The 22,710-nt window shown below is 36.7% G+C and overlaps 1 protein-coding gene across 2 annotated transcripts in view; it reads right to left on the bottom strand.

Moving 5' to 3' along the window:
• CHIC1 (cysteine rich hydrophobic domain 1) overlaps positions 1-1,215 on the bottom strand; it is a 109,206-nt gene extending 107,991 nt beyond the window's left edge. Inside the window, exon 1 of one of the 2 annotated variants that reach the window (XR_010138940.1) lies at positions 734-1,171. Coding sequence is in view for 1 of the 2 variants with exons in the window: in XM_002831810.6 (XP_002831856.1) it covers positions 734-1,032 (299 nt within the window). In the remaining variant the exon portion in view is untranslated. Of the gene's footprint in view, positions 1-733 lie in introns of both variants that reach the window. The other variant, XM_002831810.6, reaches the window with a different exon arrangement.
• Between the last annotated feature and the right edge of the window lie 21,495 nt (positions 1,216-22,710).

The following is a 22,710-nucleotide window of genomic DNA, read 5'->3' as shown; positions in this document are numbered from 1 at the left end:
GTAAATTATCTCAGAACTGAAAAGCTTTAGAAACCATCTACTCCAAACCCTTTATTTTAGAGATGAAGAAATCAAGGCGCAGAAATGAGAAAAAGCAACCTGACCAAGGTCACAGGGCCAGAAAGAAGCAAAACCGGGACTAGCGTCTAAGAGCCCTGACTCAATCCATTTCTCTTTCTACTTTCCACAGCTGCCTCTCATCCTGAACCTCTAATCGAGTGATATATAAGGAAGGATTCGATAGGAAGAATGGATGGATGAATATGTGGGTGAATGAACATTCTATTATTATTCACAAAATATATCATGTTTCCGTTTTGAAGAATGCAAGCCTAGTTCTTGTCACATGTTACAGCAATTGCCGTTTCCCACAAAGTATCAATCTTGTCAGCAAAAAACCCTCTGGTACATCCTGCAGTTTAGAGACTGTTCACTTGCCAGCATACATACAAGAAAGGAGACTCACCCCTACTCCAATCGCTCTGGCTCCCAAACCCCTAACTTCCCTCTCCTATACTCACTCTTTACCTGGCATTGGTGCATCATATTTACATTCTCCTCACTTCCTTCACACGTATCCACCCATGGTTTCTCCATTTAGACCAGGTGTCCTTTCCTAACTGTACGCCTCAATCAGTCAACCCTCCCCCACTCCACAGGCCCCTCAATCACTTCTCATTCCTCTGTTGCCAAATCTCAGGCTTTTCAAGTCCCAAGACCCCCTCTCGCTTACACAGTGATGTGGCCGGCACCCCGCACTAATACAGGGTCGGGAGCATATCTCCGCAGATGCTCCTCGCTCACTACCCGAGGCGGGGGCGGCGCCTCCTCCTCCTCTTCCTCCTCCTCCTCTTCTTCCTCCTCCTCCTCTTCCTCCTCCTCTTCCTCCTCATCCTCCTCGTCATCGTCAGGCCCAGATACCGACGACGACGACGACGGCGACGACGACGACGTTGCCGCTTCTTCTTCCTCCTCCTCCTCCAGTTCCGAGATGGTGTCGAACTCCGCCATGTTGGGCAGCAGGATGCTCATCACGTGACCTCGCGATCGCCGCCACTCTCTGGGAGAAGAGTTTGAACCTGCTGAGGTGCTGCAAGAGGAGGGGGAACGAAATGAAGAGAAAGAGGGGGGTGTAGAGACAGGATTTGAGGAGACGCGCCTGCGTGTTGGGCAGACGGGGGGGGTGGGGGGCCGGCTGCTGGAGGCGGGGGCACTAGAGAGGAGCAAAGTCAGCGTACGCTTGCGCAGCTCCAAGGGGAGGGGGCCGCTAGAGGTGAACTCCAAGAAATTATCCAGGTCCGGTCTGCGGGTGCTCGCCTTAATACTGCTCTCTGAGCGTCAGCTACTTGTATTCGGGGTATCTTCTGATTTTATTTCCTATTAATTGATGCTGGGCATTATTAACCCAACTGCAGGCGGGTGAGAGAAAGCATATTGTATAAAAGTAAGGTTAGAACTTTGTCCAAAATATCTCAAGGTATATACCAATCCCTTACGTTTGTTCAGCATTACAGTTTAAGAGCCTTGCGTCATAACTTTGCCACAATCTTGGGAGGCAGGGTAAGCACTTTTATTAGCATTTTACTTAAGAGGAAACTTTTTACTACTTTTCGTATGTAATACTTAACGGAGGACTTATTAACTCAGGGACTGTGCTAAGTGCTCTGTATGTATATCTCATTTAATCCTCTGCAACCCTATGAGGTATGTATCATGATGATTTTATTTTACAGATGGGAAATCTAGGTGCAGAGAAAATAAGTAATTTGTCCAGTGTCAGGGAGCTACTAAATGGCAGACCTGGTTTTAAATTTGGTGGTCTCTTCTGATTCCAGAATCCCAGTACTCTTAACCAAAGGGCTGTACTGCCTGAAGTTGTTTGGAAAGATTTTGTAGAATGGTGCCTCTTGGGCTCTTCCTTAAAAGATAAATCACAATATGCATGTTTGAATTTTGGAGTGTTTTTTGGGGGAGGGGGCGGATGGAGGGGGTGAAAGGAGCATTCCAACCTAAGGAAACCTTAATTAACATCATTTTTCAGACACTGAGCTAGACCCTCACATACAATTTCAGTTAACCCTTAATTCTGAGAGGTAGGTATCATTATATCTATTTTATTACATGACAAAAGTGGGTCTCAGAAGTTTAAGTAATTTATTCAGGTCTATGGTGACCTTTTGTCCAAAATTTTCCATTTTAAATAGTCTATCCTATCTTCTTTACACTTACTAAAATGTTGTGGAGATCACATATTTTGCGTTTCGAAATAGTGTGCAAAACTGTTTCATACTTGGCAGCAGCACAAAAATCCATATCATTAAGACAGTAAAGTCACACAGCTGCTAAGTAACGGAACAAACACTGTAATCCAAGCATTCTAATACCAGCTTCACTGCTCTTTCTGCTACTCTACGGCTGCATCCCAATCAGATGGTGTGTCTCTGGGGAAACAGACATAGTCAAATTTTAATTTAGGATGAGCATGACATTATCAGTGTAAACAAAGCATTTAATGTGTGTGAAGTAGGAAGAAATTAGTTCTGTAAGAGAAATGAATCAAACCATTATCATCAAGGAGTATATGTTATTAAAATGAAAAGCCCATTTTTATTCAAAAGTTGGTTTATTTAGGGAACTTTAAAAATAAGTCATAACACTATCAATAAGCAACAAATTATAACTTTTTGTAGTTTAGATAACTGTATCTACTAGCCAGGAATTATAGAAGATAGAACCTTAAAATATTTTGTAGTAGCCTTCTGGCAAGACATATATATCTTTGCTTTTTTGGGGTGTTAATGTGTCAGAGTTAAGATCAAAATTAATACTTTGCAACAGTTCTTCTCTTTCAAGAAGCAAAAAAAAAAAAAACTGTAAACGACATTTAAAATTTTTCCAAATATCTTATCCACGAAGGTCCACTAAGTCTGTGTCTAGAGGGAAAAGTATTTCACTGACTACTGCTTAAATGGTAGTTTCTCCTCACACTCAAGATTAGGCTAGGAAAGGCTGTTTGAAGGACAGGAAGGGAAAGGAGTAGGGGGTGGACTTTGTAATAAGTGCAAGTAAGATATTGGAACTATGGTAAAAGTGGAGAAATTATGGCCATGGAGAATGAGAAGGAAGGAAAGGGATGGGGAAAATCTGTTAAAATAGAAAGAGGCCCCTCATGTTTAGTCAGATGTCAAAAAGACCAAACAGTTCAGGGAAGTGCTATACTTGGCTAAACACACAAGTGTAGTCAAATCTGTCCATCTGTTTTCTGGCTTATATGTTGTGATTAAAAGTCATATGTGATTCCAAAAGTGATTTGTTTTGCTTAAATATAGGAGAATTTGGAATTAAGCAAGCTGAAGAAAAATACATTTTGTTTATCTATTGTCAGTAAACACAAGTAACACCACGGTTTCTAAATGATACCTTAGTATTAAGAATAGTAAATTGAGGAGTAGATGGAGAAGAAAGCAGGTCATGTAACATTATGCCTAACTTGCTAAGTGGGGTATGGGGGTATTTCTCCCATATAATTAATAGAGACCTGAGGCATGAGATCATTAACCATCTGAGAGGGTTTCAGCCTTAAACAGCTGAAAAGAATTGTAACCTTTTAAAGACAGCTTTATTTTATTTATTTATTAAAGCATTCAATTCACTGATTTTAGTCACAGAGTTGTGCAACTGTCACTACAAACTAAAACATTTGCGTCATCCCCAAAAGAAATCTCTGTCCCATTTTTCAGCCATTCCCCATTCATCCCCAACACTTGGTAAGCATTAATCTACTTTCTTTTCTACAGATTTGTTTAATGGACATTTAAATAAATGAGATCATACACTATGTGGTCTTTGTGTCTAGCTTCTTTCACGTAGCATATAATGTTTTTGTGGTTCATCAATGTTGTTTCATGTATCAGTACTTTATTCCTTTTAATTGATGAATAACATTTCATTGTTGGGATAAATCGCATTTTGTTTATCCGCTTACCAGTCGATGACATATGGGTTGCTGCCACATTTTGCAGGTTATGAAAATGCCACTATGAACATTTACACACATGCTTCTGTTTGAACATAGGTTTTAATTTCTCTTGGATAGATAACCTATGAGTGGAATTCCTGAGTCATATGCTAAGATGATGTTGAACTTATTAAGAAACTGCCAAGCTGTTTTTCCAAAGAGATTTCATCAATTTACATTCCCACAAGGAATGCAGGAGAGCTTCACTTTTTTCACATCCTCTCCAACACTTGTTATTGTCTTTTTTATTATAACCATTCTTATGGGTGTGCATCATGGTTTTGCTTTGCATTTCCCTAATGACTAGCGATGAACATCTTTTCATGTACCTGATGTCTGTTTGTATAGCTTCTTTGATGAAATGTCTACCCAAATCTTTAGCCCCATTTTAAAATAAAGCTCTTTTTGAAATACTTGTAGATTCATATGTAGGTGTAAAAAATAATACAGAGAGATCCTGTTTACACTTTACTTAGTATCCCCCAATAGCAACATCTTGCATAACTATTGTTATGCAGATTTAACAATTGCAAAATTGACATTGATACAATCCATCTGTTTTATTCAGATTTTCCATCATAGATGTACTCATTTGTGTCTGTGTGTGTGTCCATTTAGTTCTGTGCAATTTTATCAGAGGTATAGGTTCTCATGACCATCACTACAGTCGATACAGAACAATTACATCACCATAAGGATCCCTCCTGTTATATTTTCATAATACTTCTTACCCTCCTCCTTACATTATGTAAATTGTGTCATACTATATGTAATTTTGGGGGCTTAGATTTTTTTCACTCGGCATACTTATACTGAGAATCATCCAAGTTATTGTGTGTATCAGTGGTTATTTTTATTGCTGTATAATATTCCACAGTATAGATTTACCACAATTTGTTTAGCTATTCACCCACTAAAAGGCATGTGTTGTTTTCAGGTTTCAGATGTTATGAATAAACTGCTATAAAAAAATTGTGCACAGCTTTTTTGCCCTTTAAAAAATTGGGCTATTTGTCTTCTTATGGATTTATAAATGTTCTTTATGCATCCTAGATAGAAGTCTTTTATTACATATATGATGTGCAAGTATTTTGTCCCAGTCTTTGGCTTGCCTTTTCTCATGGTTAATGATATCTTTAGGATGGAAAAGTTTTAAATTTTGATCAGTTCATCAATTTTTAATCACTTATGCTTCTGATGACATAGCTAAGGAATTTTTGGCTAACCCATTATCACAAATATTTGCTCTTAGGTTTTCTTCTAAGAGTTTTATTGTTTTTTTTTTTTTTTTTTGAGACAGAGTCTTGCTCTGTCACCCAGGCTGGCGTGCAGTGGCACGATCTCAGCTCACTGCAAGCTCTGCCTCCCGGGTTCACGCCATCCTTCTGCCTCAGCCTCCCAAGTAGCTGGGACTACAGGCGCCCACCACCATGCCCGGCTAATTTTTTTTGTATTTTCAGTAGAGATGGGGTTTCACCATGTTAGCCAGGATGGTCTCGATCTCCTGACCTCGTGATCCCCCTGCCTTGGCCTCCCAAAGTGCTGGGATTACAGGCGTGAGCCACTGCACTCAGCTGAGTTTTCTTGTTTTAACTCTAACATTCAGGTCTGTGATTCATTCTGAATTAATTTTTTGTGTATGGTATTAAGGGTCTAAATTTATAATTTTGCATTGTGGTTATTAAATTATTCTAGCACCATTTACTGAAGACTGTCCTGTTTTCATTGAATTGCCTTGATATTGATACAGGAGATAAAAAGAAATTATTTAGGCAAATAGCGAGGGCAAAAGAGTGTCCTCAGCAGAACTTCTTTTCCAACAAAAAGCAGCCTGAGAAATCATTTCTTTTCTAACAAAGGGAAACCTGGAAGATCGTGCTGCAAACATAGATAAGGAAGCTGGAAGCTTGCACAGGGGATGCCAGCAGCTGTACCTATATTATAGAAAGGGCTACCTGGGGCCAGGCATGTCCACCATGGGGTCTCCACCTTCCCTGTTTTGTTAGCATGTGCACAGTAAGAAAGAAATAAGCAACATGGAGTAGCTCAGGCAGAGGACCCACCTGCATAGTAAAAGATTGGGGTTAGGGCTGCCAGAGATTTGCACCCTATGTAGATGGCACATATGGTCCTAACCGGTTTTTCAGGTCCTTTGTCGATCAGATACTGCCTCCCAACTAGCTCATCTATAAAAACCCTTGCATTTCACTGCACGTTGGCAATCCATTTTTCTGGGAACCCTCTCTGTGGCAGACAAATTTCTTTTGTCTATTAAAATTCTGCTCTAAACCTCACCCTTTGTGTGTGTCTGCATCCTTGATCTCTGTGGCTGTGAGACCAAGAAAGTCAGATGTCACGCCATTCAATGAGGCTGCTTCAATATCTTTGTTGAAAACTGACCATTAATGTTTGGGTTTATTTTGGAACTCTTAATTCTAGTCAATTTTTCTTTATGTCTATCTTCATGCCAGCACCAAATCATCTTGAATATTGTAGCTTTATAGGAAGGTTTTAATTAGAACATTTAAGACCATCAAATTTGCTCTTTTTCAATATTATTTTGGCTATCCTGAGTCTGCATTTTCATGTAAATTTTAGGGTCATGTCATCAGTTTCTTTTTAAAAAACCAGCTGGAATTTTGATAGGAATTGCTCTGAATCTGTAGATCAATTTGAGAATGTCATCAACTTCACAATGTTGAAGTTGCACATGTTTTGTAAAATCCTGGGATAAATTCTAATTGGTCTATATATTTTTTTTCCTTGTGATATTGGTTTGGCTTTGTTATCAGACTGAGGACTTTCCCTGTTTTCTCTATTTCCTGGGAGAAACTGTGAAGTATTGTTATTTTTCTTCTTTAAACGTTTGATAGAATTCAGCATGCCTGGGCTTTTCATTGTAGGGGTATTTTTTTATTACTAATTTATTCTTTTTACTTGTAGTAGTTCTGTTGAGATTTTCTATTTAAGTCAGTTTCAGTATTTTTGTCTTTCTAGGAATTTGTTTCGTATAAATTGTCTAATTAGTTGGCCTAACATGTTTCATAGTTTTTCTTGTAATTTTTAAAAAAATTCTGTAAGGTTAGTAGGTAGTTATGTCCCCTTGTTCATTATAAATTTAGTAATTTTGTGTTCTCTTTTTTTTTACTTGTACTGCCTAGCCATAGATTTTTCTATTTCATTCATATAAACCAAGAATAAAATCCTAAGTCCCCCAACTCACTGAACAGACCACCTTTTGGCCAAGGGGACCCCAGAGAAACCTGAAAAACTGACCAACAATGACAGAAAGGGAGGTCAGACATGCCTCATTATACCCCATCATTTTCAAGATTAGGCACTACTGACCAGCATTAACATTGAACTAGAGATCATAAGACTGACAAAACACTCTTTGTGGCAATAAGTTACCAAATTCCAACCTGATTGTTATGTAACATCACATGACAGCATATCCTTAAAAAATAAAAATATTTGACCCCAAAGTAATATTTCTTTGATGTATTTTGAAATGGTCCTGAAAAACCATCTCTTGTTAGGGAAATTTGCATCTGTACAGAACCTCCATTAATGCAGCCAAGACTTCCTTTCTAGATCTTTCCCAGATCTAGGACAGATTACATGACAGTCTGACATCATTAAGGTCTGAAAAAAGACATTTACCATCTATTCTCTCTGAAGGGTGCTACCTGGAGACTTCATCTACATAACAAGAGCTTTGACCTCCATAACGCTTATCTTAACTCAAGCATTTATTTCTACTGACTTCAAGTTTTTTTAAAAAGTTAAACTCTTTCAACCAATTGTCAGTCAGAAAATCTTTGAAACCACCCATGACTCGTGAGCCTCCACTTCAAGGTATCCTGCCTCTTTAGGCTGTACTAATATATACCTTCCATGGATTAATTTATGATCTTATGTACAATTCCTGTCTCCCTAAAAGCTATAAAACCAAACTGTAACCTGATCACCTCAGGCACTGCTTGAATCTGTTCCCCAGGTCTTGGTCATTCATATTAGCTCTAAATAAACCTTCTTAAAATATTTTACAGGGTTTGGTTTTCCCATTAACATGTATCTTTTCACAAAATCAACTGTTGGTTTCACTGATTTTCTGTATTATTTTTGTTACCCATTCCTTTGATTTGTCCAGCGCATAGTTTTGATGTTTGTCCCCTTCAAATCTCATGCTGAAATATAATCCTCAATTTTGGAGGTGAGGCTTGGCAGGAGGTGTTTGTGTCATGAGGGTAGATCCCTCATTAATGACTTGCTGCTCTCCCCACAGTAATGAGTGAGTTCTTGCTGTATCTGTTCATGCAAGAGCTGGTTGTTTAAAAGGGCCTGGCGCCTCTTGCTCTCACTCTTGCTCCCTCTCTCGCCATGTGAAATGCTTGCTGCGCCTTCACCTTCCATCATTAGTAAAAGCTTCCCATGGCCTCACCAGAAACCAAGCAGATGCTGGTGTTATGCATGTACAATCTGGAGAAGTGTGAACCAAATAAAACTCTTTTCTATATAAATTACCCAGTCTCAGGTATTCCCTATATAGCAATGCAAAATGGACTACTACTTAGAGTAATCTTTATTCTTTTCTTTCTTCTGCTTGCTTTGGGTTAAGTTTGCTCTTCTTTTTGTAATTTATTAAGGCTGAAACTGAGGTTATTGATTTGGGATCTTTCATATATTTTATATATATATATATATACTGATATGGTTTGGCTCTGTGTTCCCACCCAAATCTCATCTCAAATTGTAATCCCCAGGTGTTGAGGGAGGGACCTGGTGAGAGGTGATTGGATCATGGGGGTCATTTCACCCATGCTGTTCTTCTGATAGTGAGTGAGTTCTCAGGAGATCTGATGGTTTTATGAGGGACTCTTCCCCCTTTTTCTTATTCTCTCACCTGCCACCATGTAAGACATGCCTGCTTCCTCTTCCACCATGATCGTAAGTTTCCCAAGGCCTTGCCAGCCATGTGTAACTCAGTCAATTAAACCTCTTTCCTTTATAAATTACTCAGTCTTGGGTATGTCTTTATAGCAATGTGAAAATGGACAAATACATGTACTCTTACATATTTCCTTCTAGGGACTGATTTAGCTATCTCTGATACATTTTTCCATGTTGCGTTTTTCTTTATACCCAGCTCAAAATTTTTGCTAATTTCTCTGATGATTTTTCTTTGCCCTATAGGTTATTATAAATTTGTTTAACTTCAAGATATTTGAAGATTGCCAAAATTTCTAAGTTAATTCCAGTATGGCTTCAGAGCATAAAAGTTATATAATATGGAACCCTTAAAATTTATTGAGACTTATGACCTATCATATTAATTTTTAGAAGGTTTTACATGCATTTGGGAAGAATATATATTCTGCTGCTATTGGTTGGAGTATTCTGAAAATATCATTTATGTCTACTTTATATTGCTATGCAAATCTTTTATATCCTTGTAGAATTTCTGTCTCTATTTTTTTGTCCATTACTGAGAGTGGGGCATTGAAGTCTCCAGCTATTATTGTTGAATCTTCCATTTTTTTCTTCAATTTTGTTAGTTTTTACTTCATGTAGTATTGGGTGCTCTTGCTAGGTGAAGATATATTTATAATTATATTTTCCAATAAATTGATCATTTAATTATTATAAAATACATTTCTTTATATCTAGTAATACAGTTGGTCATAAAGCTCATATTTTTATTTTAGTATACATACTCCAGCTTTGTTATTGTTACTGTTTTCATCAGTTTCCCCTCCTTTTCTTTAACACTATTTGTATCTTTGAATCTAAAATGTATCTCCTGTAGGCAGCATACCATTGGATCTTTTATTTTTAAATTGAGTCTCACATTTGCTGCATTTTTATTGGAGGCTTTAATCCATCAAATTTAATATTAATATTGATATGGTTCGATTTCTGCCTGCTTTTTGTTTTCAATGCATCTCATGTGTTTTTTGTTTATTGCTCCTTTACTTTCTTCTTTTGGATTTACTATCTTCCTAATGCACCATTTTAATTTATTTGTGTATTTTTAAACTATCTTTGGTGGTGGTTTCTTCATGGTTCCTCTAGGGATTAAGATATGCATTTTACCATATCACAGTCTATTTCATATTGATGCCAACTCAATTTCAGTAAAATGTAAAAACTGTGCCAATATAATTACATTGCCTCATACCATTTTTTGTGCTATTATTGTCATGTATTATGTATAAATTTGTGTTTAATTCAATAATATACTTTTAATTTTTGCTTTACACAAATTTAATATCTTTCAAAGACATTAAGAAGAAAACACTTTATGAGTCCTATCTATTAATCTACATATTAACAATTTTTACTAGTCTTTCTACCTGTAGATACAAGTTCGCTTTGGGAGTCATTTTTTTTTTTGCTCCAATAAGCTTCATTCCCTCATTATTCTTTTGTTTTATTGTTGTTATATATATCTTTATATGCTATCAGTCCAACAGTAAAATATTATAATCATTATTTTATGTAATTTTCTTTTGAATCACATGAGAGAGGTAAAGAAAAAATATATACTTATACCATCTTTTATACTTATTGCTATAATTACCTCTACAGGTGATCTTTGTTGTTGTTGTTGTTGTTTAAATGTAAATTTGAATTACTATCTAATGTCACTTCCTTTCTTCCTGAAGAATTTTCTTTGGTATTTCTTGTAAGGTAAGTCTTCTAGCAACAAATTATCTTTCTTTGCTTATTGTACATGTATTTATATTGCCTACATTTTTTGAAGAATAGATTTGCTGGATATAGGATATTTGGCTGACTTTTTTTTCTAGTACTTTGGGTATGTCATTCCATTCCCTCCTGGCCTCAATTACTTCTGATGACAGGTCAATTTTGGATTATATTGTGGTTGCCTTGTACATGTTGAGTAGTTTTCCTCTTGTTGCTTTCAAGGTTTTTACTTTGCCTTTGAACAGTGTAACATATGTCTAGATGTGAATCTCTTTGTGCTTGTCTCACTTGGAGTTCGTGGGAAATTTTCAACCATTATTTGTTCAATTATTTTTTTTCCTACTCAATTTCTCTCTATCTTCTCCTTCTGAGACTCCCATTAAATGTGTGATGGCACACTTAATCAGGTCTTGAAGGCTCTGTTCATTTTTTAAATTCTTTTTTCTATTATTCAGATTAGAGAACTTTTATTGATCTATATAAAATTTGTCTGGTTCTTGCTTTGCCTACTCAAATCAGCTGTTAAGCACCTTAGTTACTGTCATTTCCAACTTTAGAATTTCAATTTTTGTAATAATTTCTTTTTTTTATTGTCCTGTATTTAGTGATTCCCTTTGTCATACCTTTAATTTTTAAACATGGTTTTTATTATTCTTTGAATATATTTACAATAGCTTTATATCTTTTTTTCTTTTTCAACTTTTGGGTTTGAGGATACATGTGCAGCTTTGTTACATGGGTAAATTAGGAGCCACTAGAGTTTGGTGTATAAATGATTTTGTCACCCAGGTAGTGAGCATAGTACTGTATAGGTAGTTTTTTGACTACTGCTCTCCTCCCAGCCTCCCCACTCAAGTAGGCCCCAGTGTCCATTGTTCCCATCTTTGTGTCCATGCATACTCAATGTTTAGCTCCCTCTTATAAGTGAGAATATGCTGTATTTGGTTTTCGGTTTCTGCGCTAATTCACTTTGGATAATGGCCTCTAGCTACAACCACGTTGCTGCAAAGGCCATGATTTCAAGGGGTTTTGTGGCTGCATAGTATTCTGTAGTGTATATGTACCACATTTTCTTTATTGATTCTACCATTTATGGACATCCAGGTTGATTCCATGTCTTTGCTGTTGTGAATAGTGCTTCAATGAACATATGGGTGCATGTGTCTCTTTGGTATAATTATTTATATTCCTTTGGGAATATACCCAATAATGCTATTGCTGAGTCAAATGGCCATTCTGTTTTATGTTCTTTCAGAAATCTCCAAACCACTTTCCACAGTGGCTAGACTAATTTACATACCCACCAGCATTGGATAAGCATTTCCTTTTCTTTGCGACCTCACTAAGATCTGTTATTTTCTTAATTTTTAATAATAGCCATTCTGACTGGTGTGAGATAGTATCTCATTGTGGTTTTGATTTGCATTACTCTGATGATTAGTGATGTTGAGCCTTGTTTCATATGCTTGTTGGCCACTTGTATGTCTTATTTTGAGGAGTATCTGTTCATGTCCTTTGAACATTTCTTAAATGGAGTTGGGGTTTCTTTGCTTGTAAATTTGTTTAAGTTCCTTATAGATGGTGGATATTAGACCTTTGTTAGATGTATAGTTTGCAAATATTTCTCCCATTCTGTAGGTTGTCTGTTTACTCTGTTGAAAGTTTCGTGTACTGTGCAGAAGTTCTTCAGTTTATTTAGGTCTCACTTGTCTATTTTTTGTTGTGTTGCAATTGCTTTTGGAAATATCGTTATGAAATCTTTGCCAAGGCCTGTATCCAGAATGGTATTTTCTAAATTTCCTTCTGAGGTTTACGACTTATTTTTAGGTCTTTAATCTATTTTGAGTTGATTTTTGTATATGGTGAAGGTAAGGAGTCCAGATTCAATCTTCTGCATATGGCTAGCCAGTTATCCCAGCATCATTTATTGAATAGAAAGTTCTTTTTCCAGTACTTGTTATTGTCAACTTTGTCAAAGATAGATGGTTGTCAGTGTGCAGCCTTTAGTATTTTTGTAGGGTGGATCTGTTGGCAATGAATTCCCTCAGTTTTGTTTGTCTAAGAAAGAATTTCTTTCCACTTTTGAATTTTTTTTACGTTATGTAGAATTTTGTATTAACATTTTTTGTCCTTCAACAATTTAAATATATCACTCTATTTTTTTGATAGTTTGAATTTCTTTTTTTTCTTTTTTTAAATTATTTTTCTTATTTCTTATTTATTTTATTTTAAGTTCTAGGATACATGGGCAGAATGTGCAGGTTTGTTACATAGGGATACATGTACCATGGTGGTTTGCTGCACCTATCAATCTGTCTTCTAGGTTTTAAGCCTCACATGTATTAGGTATTTGTCCTAATGCTCTCCCTCCACTTGGCCCCCACCCCCTGACAAGCCCTGATGGGTGATGTTCTCCTCCCTGTGTCCATGCATTCTCATTGTTCAACTCCCACTTATGAGAACCTATGGTATTTGATTTTCTGTTCTTGTGTTAGTTTGCTGAGAATGATGGGTTCCAGCTTCACCCATGTCCCTGAAAAGGACGTGAACTCATTCTTTTTTATGGCTGCATATTATTCCATGGTGTATATGTGCCACATTTTCTTTATTTGGTCTATCATTGATGGGCATTTGGGTTGGTTCCAAGCCTTTGCTATTGTAAATAGTGCTGCAATAAACAAACGTGTGCATGTATCTGTATAATAGAATGATTTATAATCCTTTGGGTATATACCCATTAATGGGATTGCTGAGTCAAATGGTATTTCTGGTTCTAGGTCTTTGAGGAATTGCCACACTCTCTTCCACAATGATTGAACTGATTTACACTCTGACCAACAGTGTAAGTGTTTCTGTTTCTCCACAGCCTCGCCAGCATCTGTTGTTTCCTGACTTTTTAATAATCACCATTATAACTGGAGTGAGATGGTATCTCATTGTGGTTTTGATTTGCCTTCCTTTCCCTAATGAACAGTGATGTTGAGCTTTTCTTCATATGTTTGTTGGCCACATGAACGTCTTCTTTTGAGAAGTGTCTGTTCATACCCTGCACCCACTTTTTGATGGTGTTGTTTTTTTTTTCTTGTGAATTTGTGTAAGTTCCTTGTAAATTCTGGATATTAGACCTTTGTCAGATGGTTAGATTGCAAAAATTTTCTCCATTCTGTAGGGTGCCTGTTAACTCTGATGATAGTTTCTTTTGCTATGTAGAAGCTCTTTAATTAGATTCCATTTGTCAATTTTGGCTTTTGTTGAAATTGGTTTTGGGGTTTTAGTCATGAAGTCTTTGCTCATGTGTGTGTCCTGAATGGTATTGCCTAGGTTTTCTTCCAGGATTTTTATGGTTTTCGATTTTATATTTAAGTCTTTAATCCATCTTAATTTTTGTATAAGGTGTAAGGAAAGTGTCCATTTCTATTTTCTGCATATGGCTAGCCAGTTATTTCAGCACCATTATTTAATAGGGAATCCTTTCCCTATTACTTGTTTTTGTCAGGTTTGTTGAGGATCAGATTGTTGTAGATGTGTGATGTTATTTCTGAGGTCTCTGTTCTGTTCAATTAATCTATATATCTGTTTTGGTACCAGTACCATGCTGTTTTGGTTACTGCAGCCTTGTAGTATAGTTTGAAGTCAGGTAGCATGATGCCTCCAGCTTTGTTCTTTTTGCTTAGTATTGTCTTGGGTATATGGGCTTCTTTTTGGTTCCATATGAAATTTAATGTAGCTTTTTCACATTGTGCAAAGAAAGTTAATGGTAGCTTGATGGGAATAGCCTTGAATCTATAAATTCCTTTGTGCAGTATGGCATTTTCATGATATTGATTCTTCCTATCCATGAGCATGGAATGTTTTTCCATTTGTTTGTGTTGTCTCTTATTTCCTTGAGCAGTGGCATGTAGTTCTGCTTTAAGGGGCCCTTCACATCCCTTGTAAGTTGTATTCCTAGGTATTTTATTCTTTTTGCAGCAATTGTGAATGGGAGTTCACTCATGATTTGGCTCTCTGCTTGTCTATTGTTGGTATGTAGGAGTGCTTGTGATTTTTCCACATTGATTTTTATATCCTGAGACATTGCTGAAGTTGCTTATCAGCTTAAGGAGTTTTTGGGCTTAGACAATGGGGTTTCTAAATATACAATCATGTCATCTGCAAACAGACAATTTAACTTCCTCTCTTACTATTTGAATACCCTTTATTTCTTTCTCTTGCCTGATTGCCCTGGCCGGAACTTCCAATATTATGTTAAATAAGAGTGGTGAGAAAGGGCATCCTTGTCTTGTGCCAGTTTTCAAAGGGAATGCTTGCTGCTTTTGCTCATTCAGTATGATATTGGTTATGGGTTTTTCATAAATAGGTCTTATTATTTTGAGATATGTTCCATCAATACCTAGTTTATGGAGAGTTTTTAGCATGAAGAGATGTTTAATTTTATCAAAGGCCTTTTCTGCATCTATTGAGATAATCGCATGGTTTTTGTCATTGGTTCTGTTTATGTGATGGATTATGTTTATTTATTTGGGTATGTTAAACCAGCCTTGCATCCCAGGGATGAAGCTGACTTGATTGTGGTAGATAAGCTTTTTGATGTGCTGCTGTATTCAGTTTTCCAGTATTTTATTGAGGATTTAACTTCAATGTTCATCAGGGATATTGGCCTGAAATTTTCTTTTTTTGTTGTGTTTCTGCCAGGTTTTGGTGTCAGGAAAATGCTGGCCTCATAAAATGAGTTAAAGAGGAATCCCTGTTTTTCTATTGTTTGGAATAGTTTCAGAAAGAATGGTACCAGCTCCTCTTTGTACCTTTGGTAGAATTCAGTGTGATTCCATCTGTTCCTGGGCTTTTTTTTTTGTTTGGTAGGCTATTAATTACTGCCTCAATTTCAGAACTTGTTATAGTATTCAGGGATTCCACTTCTTCCTGGTTTAGTCATGGGAGGGTGTATGTGTCCAGGAATTTATCCATTTCTTTTCAATTATCTAGTTTATTTGCATAGAGGTGTTTATAGTATTCTCTGATGTTAGTTTGTATTTCTGTGGGTCACTGGTGATATCCCCTTTATCATTTTTTATTGTATCTTTGATTCTTCTCTCTTTTCTTCTTTATTAGTCTAGCTAGCAGTCTGTCTATTTTGTTAATATTTTCAAAAAACCAGTGCCTGGATTCATTGATTTTTTTGAAGTGTTTTTCATGTCTTTATCTTCTTCAGTTCTGCTCTGATCTTAGTTACTTCTTGTCTTCTGTTAGCATTTGAATTTGTTTGCTCTTGCTTCTCTAGTTCTTTTAATTGTGATGTTAGGGTGTCCATTTTAGATCTTTACAACTTTCTCATGTGGGCATTTAGTGTATAAATTTCCCTTTTAACACTGCTTTAGCTGTGTCCCAGAGATTCTGGTACATTGTCTCTTTGTTCTCATTGGTTTCAAAGAACTTTTTGATATCTGCCATAACTTTGTTATTTGCCCAGTGGTCCTTCAGGAGCAGGTGGTTCAATTTTTATGTAGTTGTGCAGTGTTGAGTGAGTTTCTTAATCCTGAGTTCTAATTTGATTACACTGTGGTCTGAGAGATTGTTTGTTATGATTTCTGCTCTTTTGCATTTCCTGAGGAGTGTGTTACTTCCAAGTATGTGGTTGATTTTAGAATAAGTGCTGTGTGGCACTGAAAAGAATGTATATTCTGTTGATTTGGAGTGGAGAATTCTGTAGATGTCTATTAGTTCTGCTTGGTCTAGAGCTGAATTCAAGTCCTGAACATTCTTGTTAATTTTCTGTCCCATTGATCTGTCTGATATTGACAGTGGAGAGTTAATGTCTCCCACTATTATTGTGTGGGAGTCTAAGTTTCTTTGAAGGTCTCTAAGAACTAGTTTTATGAATCTGGATGCTACTGTATTAGGTGCATAGATATTTAGGATAGTTAGCTCTTCTTGTTGCATTGATCACTTTACCATTATTTAATGCCCTTCTTTGTCTTTTCTGATTTTTGTTGGTTTAAAGTCTGTTTTATCAGGAACTAGGATTGCAACCCCTGCTTTTTTTTTCCATTTTCTTTGTAAATATTCTGCCATCCCTTTATTTTGAGCCTATGCTTCTCATTGCATGTGAGATGGGTCTCCTGAATACAGCACACCAATGGATCTTGACTCTTTATCCAATTTGCCAGTCTGTGTCTTTTCACTGGGGCATTTAGCCCATTTACGTATAAGATTAATATTGTTATGTGTGAATTTGATTCTGTTATCATGATCCTGCTTGGTTATTTTGCTCACTAGTTGATGCAGTTTTTGCATAGTGTCATTGGTCTTTATATTTTGGTGTGTTTTTGCAGTGGCTGCTACCAGAGTTTCCTTTCCATATTTATTGCTTCCTTCAAAAGATCTTGTAAGGTAGGCCTGGTGGTGACAAATTACCTCAGCATTTACTTGTCTGGAAAGGATTTTATTTCTCCTTTGCTTATGAAGTTTAGTAGGGCTGGATATGAAATTCTGGTTTGAATATTCTTTTCTTTAAAAATGTTGAATATTGACCCCACTCTTTTCTGGCTGGTAGGGTTTCTGCAGAGATATCTGCCGTTAGTCTGATGGGCTTCCCTTTGTGGGTAACCCGACCTTTCTCTTTGGCTGCCCTTAACATTTTTTTCTCCATTTCAACCTTGTTGAATCTGCCGATTATGTATCTTGGTGTTGCTCTTCTCAAGGAGTATCTTTTTATATATATATATATTTAACTTTAAGTTCTGGGGTACATGTGTAGAACATGCAGTTTTGTTACATAGGTATACACATGTCGTGGTAGTTTGCTGCACACATCAATGCATCACCTACATTAGGTATTTCTCCTAATGCAATCCCTCCCCTGACCCCCACCCCGACAGGCCCTGGTGTGTGATGTTCCCTTCCCAGTGTCCATGTGTTCTCATCATTCAACTCCCACTTATGAGTGAGAACATGTGGTGTTTGGTTTTCTGTTTTTGTGTTAGTTTGCTGAGAATGATGGTTTTCAGTTTCATCCATGTCCCCACAAAGGACATGAAGTCATTCTTTTTTATGGCTGCATAGTATACCATGGTGTATATGTGCCACATTTTCTTTATCCAGACTATCATTCATCGACATTTGGGTTGGTTCCAAGTCTTTGCTATTATGAATAGTGCCGCAGTAAACATACGTGTCCATGTGTCTTTATAGTAGAATGATTTATAATCCTTTGGGTATATACCCTGTAATGAGATTGCTGGGTCAAATGGTATTTCTGGTTCTAGATCCTTGAGGAATCACCACACTGTCTTCCACAATGGTTGAACTAATTTACACTCCCACCAATGGTGTAAAAGCATTCCTATTTCTCCACATCCTCTCCAGTATCTGTTGTTTTCTGACTTTTTAGTGATTGCCATTCTGAATGGTGTGAGATGGTATCTCATTGTGGTTTTAATTTGCATTTCTCTAATGACCAGTGATGATGAGCTTTTTTTCATGTTTGCTGGCTGCATAAATGTCTTCTTTTGAGAAGTGTCTGTTCATATCCTTGTCCCACAGTTTGATGGGGTTGTTTTTTTCTTGTAAATTTGTTTAAGTTCTTTGTAGATTCTGCATATTAGCCAATTGTTGGAGGGACAGATTGCAAAAATTTTCTGTCATTTTGTAGGTCGCCTGTTAATTCTGATGATAGTTTCTCTTGCTGTGCAGAAGCTCTTTAGTTTAATTAGATCTCATTTGTCAATTTTGGCTTTTGTTGCCATTGCTTTTGGTGTTTTAGACATGAATTTTTTCTTATGCCTATGTGCTGAATGGTATTGCCTAGGTTTTCTTCCAGAATTTTTATGCTTTTAGGTCTTATGTTTAAGTCTTTAATCCATCTTTAGTTAATTTTTATGTAAGGTGTAAGGAAGGTGTCCATTTTCAGTTTTCTACATATGGCTAGCCAGTTTTCTTAACACCACTTAATAAATAGGGAATCCTTTCCCCATAGCTTGTTTTTGTCATGTTTGTCAAAGATCAGATGGGTGTAGATGTGTGGTTTTATGTCTGAAGCCTCTGTTCTCTTCCATTGGTCTATATATCTCTTTTGGTACCAGTGTCAAGCTGTTTTGGTTACTGTAGCCTTGTAGTTTAGTTTGAAGTCAGGTAGCTTGATGCCTCCAGCTTTGTTCTTTTTGCTTAGGATTGTCTTGGCTATACAGGCTCTCTTTTGGTTCCATATGAAGTTTAAAGAAGTTTTTTCCAATTCTGTGAAGAAAGCCAATGCTAGCTTGATGGGGAAAGCATTGACTCTATGAATTACTTTGGATAGTGTGGCCATTTTCTGGATATTGATTCTTCCTATCCATGAATATGGAATGTCTTTCCATTTATTTGTGTCCTCTCTTATTTCCTTGAGCAGTGGTTTGTAGTTCTCCTTGAAGATGTCCTTCACATCCCATGTAAGTTGTATTCCTAGGTATTTTATTCTCTCTGTAGCAATTGCGAATGGGGGTTCACTCATGATTTGGCTCTCTGTTTGTCTATTATTGGTATATAGGAATGCTTGTGGTTTTTCCAGATCGATTTTGTATTCTGAGATTTGCTGAAGTTGCTTATCAGTTAAAGGAGATTTGGGGCTGAGATGGTGGGGTTTTCTAAATATACAGTCATGTCATCTGCAAAGAGAGACAATTTAACTTCCTGTCTTCCTATTTGTATACCATTTATTTCTTTCTCTTGCCTGATTGTCCAGAGAAGTTCCAATACTCTGTTGAATAGGAATGGTGAGAGAGGGCATCCTTGTCTTGTGCCGGTTTTCATAGAGAATGATTTCAGGTTTGCCCATTTGGTATGATATTGGCTGTGGGTTTGTCATAAATAACTCTTATTATTATTTTGAGAAACATTCCATCAATACCTAGTTTATTGAGAGTTTTTAGCATTTAGTGCTGTTGAATTTAATCTAAGGCCTTTTCTGCATCTATTGAGATAATCATGTGATTTTGTTTATTGGTTTTCTTTATGTGATGGATTACTTTTGTTGATTTATGTATGTTGAACCAGCCTTTCATCCCAGGTATGAAGTCAACTTGACCATGGTGGATAAGCTTTTTGATTTTCTGCTGGATTCAGTTTCCCAGTATTCTATTGAGGATTTTCACATCAATGTTCATCAGGGATATTGGCCTGAAATTTTTCTTTTTAGTTGTGTCTCTGCCAGGTTTTGGTATCAGGATGATGCTGGCCTCATAAAATGAGTTAGGGAGGATTCCCTGTTTTCTATTTGAAATAGTTTGAGAAGGAATGATACCAGCTCCTCTTTGTAGCTCTGGTAGAATTCGGCTGTGAATCTGTCTGGTTCTGGACTGTTTTTGGTTGGTAGGCTATTAATTACTACCTCAATTTCAGAACTTGTTATTGGTCTATTCAGGGATTTGACTTCTTTCTGGTTTAGACTTGGGAGGGTATCCAAGGAATTTATCCATTTCTTCTAGATTTTCTAGTTTATTTGCGTAGAGGTGTTTATAGTATTCTTTCATGGTAGTTTGTATTTCTGTGGGATCTGTGGTGATATCCCCTTTATTATTTTTAATCATCTATTTGATTCTTTTTTCTTCTTTATTAGTCTGGCTAGTGGTCTATCTATTTTGTTGAGCATTTCAAAAAATCAGCTCCTGGATTCATTGATTTTTGAACGGTTTTTCATGTCTCTATCTCCCTCAGTTCTGTTCTGATCTTAGTTATTTCTTGTCTTCTGCCAGCTCTTGAATTTATTTGCTCTTCTCTAGTTCATTTAATTGTGATATTAAGATGTTGGTTTTAGATCTTTCCTGATTTCTCTTGTGGGCATTTAGTGTCATAAATTTCTGTCTAAACACTGCTTAAATGTCTCCCAGAGATTCTGGTACATTGTGTCTATGTTCTCATTGGTTTCAAAGAATGTCTTTATTTCTGCCTTCATTTCGTTATTTACCCAGTAATCATTCAAGAGCAGGTTGTTCAGTTTCGATGTCGTTGTGTGGTTTTTAGTGAGTTTCTTCATCCTGAGTTTTAATTTGATTGCCCTGTGGTCTGAGAGACTGTTTGTTATGATTTCTGTTCTTTTGCATTTTCTGAGTAGTGTTTTACTTCCATTTATGTTGTCAATTTTAGAATAAGTGCCATGATGTTTTGAGAATTATGTATATTCTGTTAATTTGGGGTGGAGAATTTTTAGATGTCTATTAGGTCCACTTGGTCCAGAAGTGAGTTCAAGTCCTGAATATTCTTGTTAATTTTGTCTCGTTGATCTGTCTAATATTGAGAGTGGGGTGTTAAAGTCTCCCACTATTATTGTGTGAGAGTCTGAGTCTCTTTGTAGTTCTCTAAGAACTTGCTTTATGAATCTGGGTGCTCCTGTATTGGGTGAATATATATTTAGGATAGTTAGCTCTTCTTGATGCACTGATCCCTTTACTATTATGTAATGCCCTTCTTTGTCTCTTTTGATTTTTGTTGGTTTAAAGTCTGTTTTATCAGATACTAGGATTTCAACCCCTGCTTTTTTTTTTTTTTTTTGCTTTTCATTTGCTTGGTAAATATTCCTCCATCCCTTTATTTTGAGTCTATGTGTGTCTTTGCACATGAGATGGGTCTCCTCAATACAGCACACTGATTGGTCTTGACTCTTTATCCAATGTGCCAGTCTGTGTCTTTTAATTGGGGCATTTAGCCCATTTACATTTAAGGTTAATGTTGTTATGTGTGAATTTGATTTTGTCATTAGGATGCTAGCTAGTTATTTTGCCCATTAGTTGATGCAGTTTCTTCATAGTGTCAATGGCCTTTAGAATTTGATATATTTTTGCAGTGACTGGTACTGGTTATTCTCCTCCATATTTAGTGCTTCCTTCAGGAGCTCTTGTAAGGTAAACCTGGTGGTGACAAAATCTCTCAGCATTTGCTTGTCTGTAAAGGATTTTATTTCTCCTTCATTTATGAAACTTGGTTCAGCTGGATATGAAATTCTGGGTTGAAAATTCTTTTCTTTAAGAATGTTGAAATTTGGCCTTCACTTTCTTCTGGCTCATAGGGTTTCTGCAGAGAGATCTGCTGTTAGTCTGATGGGCTTCCCTTTGTGGGTAACCCAGCCTTTTTCTCTGGCTGCCCTTAACATTTTTTTCTTCATTTCAACCTTGGTTAATCTGACAATTATGTGTCTTCGGGTTGCTCTTCTCTAGGAGTATCTTTGTGGTTTTATCTGTATTTCCTAAATTTGAATGTTGTCCTGTCTTGCTAGGTTGGAGAGCTTCTCCTGGATAATATCTTGAAGAGTGTTTTGCAACTTGGATCTATTCTACCCGTCACCTTCAGGTATACCATTCAAACATAGATTTGGTCTTTTCACATAGTCCCATATTTCTTGGAGGCTTTTTTTTTGTTCCTTTTCATTCTTTTTTCTCTAATCTTGTCTTCTTACTTTATTTCATTAATTTGATCTTCAGTCTCTACTATCTTTTCTTCCACTTGATCGATTTGACTATTGATACCTGTGTATGCTTCATGAAGATCTCATTCTGTGTTTTTCGGCTCCATCAGGTCATTTATATTCTTCTCTAAACTGGTTATTCTAGTTAGCAATTTGTCTAATTATTTTTTCAATGTTCTTAACTTCCTTGCATTGCATTAGAACATGCTCCTTTAGCTCAGAGGAGTTTGTTATTACTCACCTTCTGAATCTTACTTCTGTCAATTCGTCAAACTCATTCTCCATCCAGTTTTGTTCCCTTGCTGCTGAGGAGTTGTGATCCTTTGGAGGAAAAGAGGAGTTCTGATTTTGGGAATTTTCAGCCATTTTGCACTGGTTTTTCTTCATCTTCATGGGTTTATCTACCTTTGATCTTGGATGATGGTGACCTTCAGATTGAGACTCTGAGGTGGACGTGCTATTCCTTTCTGTTTGTTAGTTTTCCTTCTAATAATCAGGCCCCTCTGCTGCAGGTCTGCTGCAGTTTGCTGGAGTTCCACTCCAGACCCTG

Source organism: Pongo abelii, chromosome X (assembly GCF_028885655.2).
Source record: "Pongo abelii isolate AG06213 chromosome X, NHGRI_mPonAbe1-v2.0_pri, whole genome shotgun sequence".
NCBI lineage: Eukaryota > Metazoa > Chordata > Mammalia > Primates > Hominidae > Pongo > Pongo abelii.
Note: the sequence above shows the minus strand (reverse complement) of the source record. Positions and strands in the feature narration are given on the sequence as shown.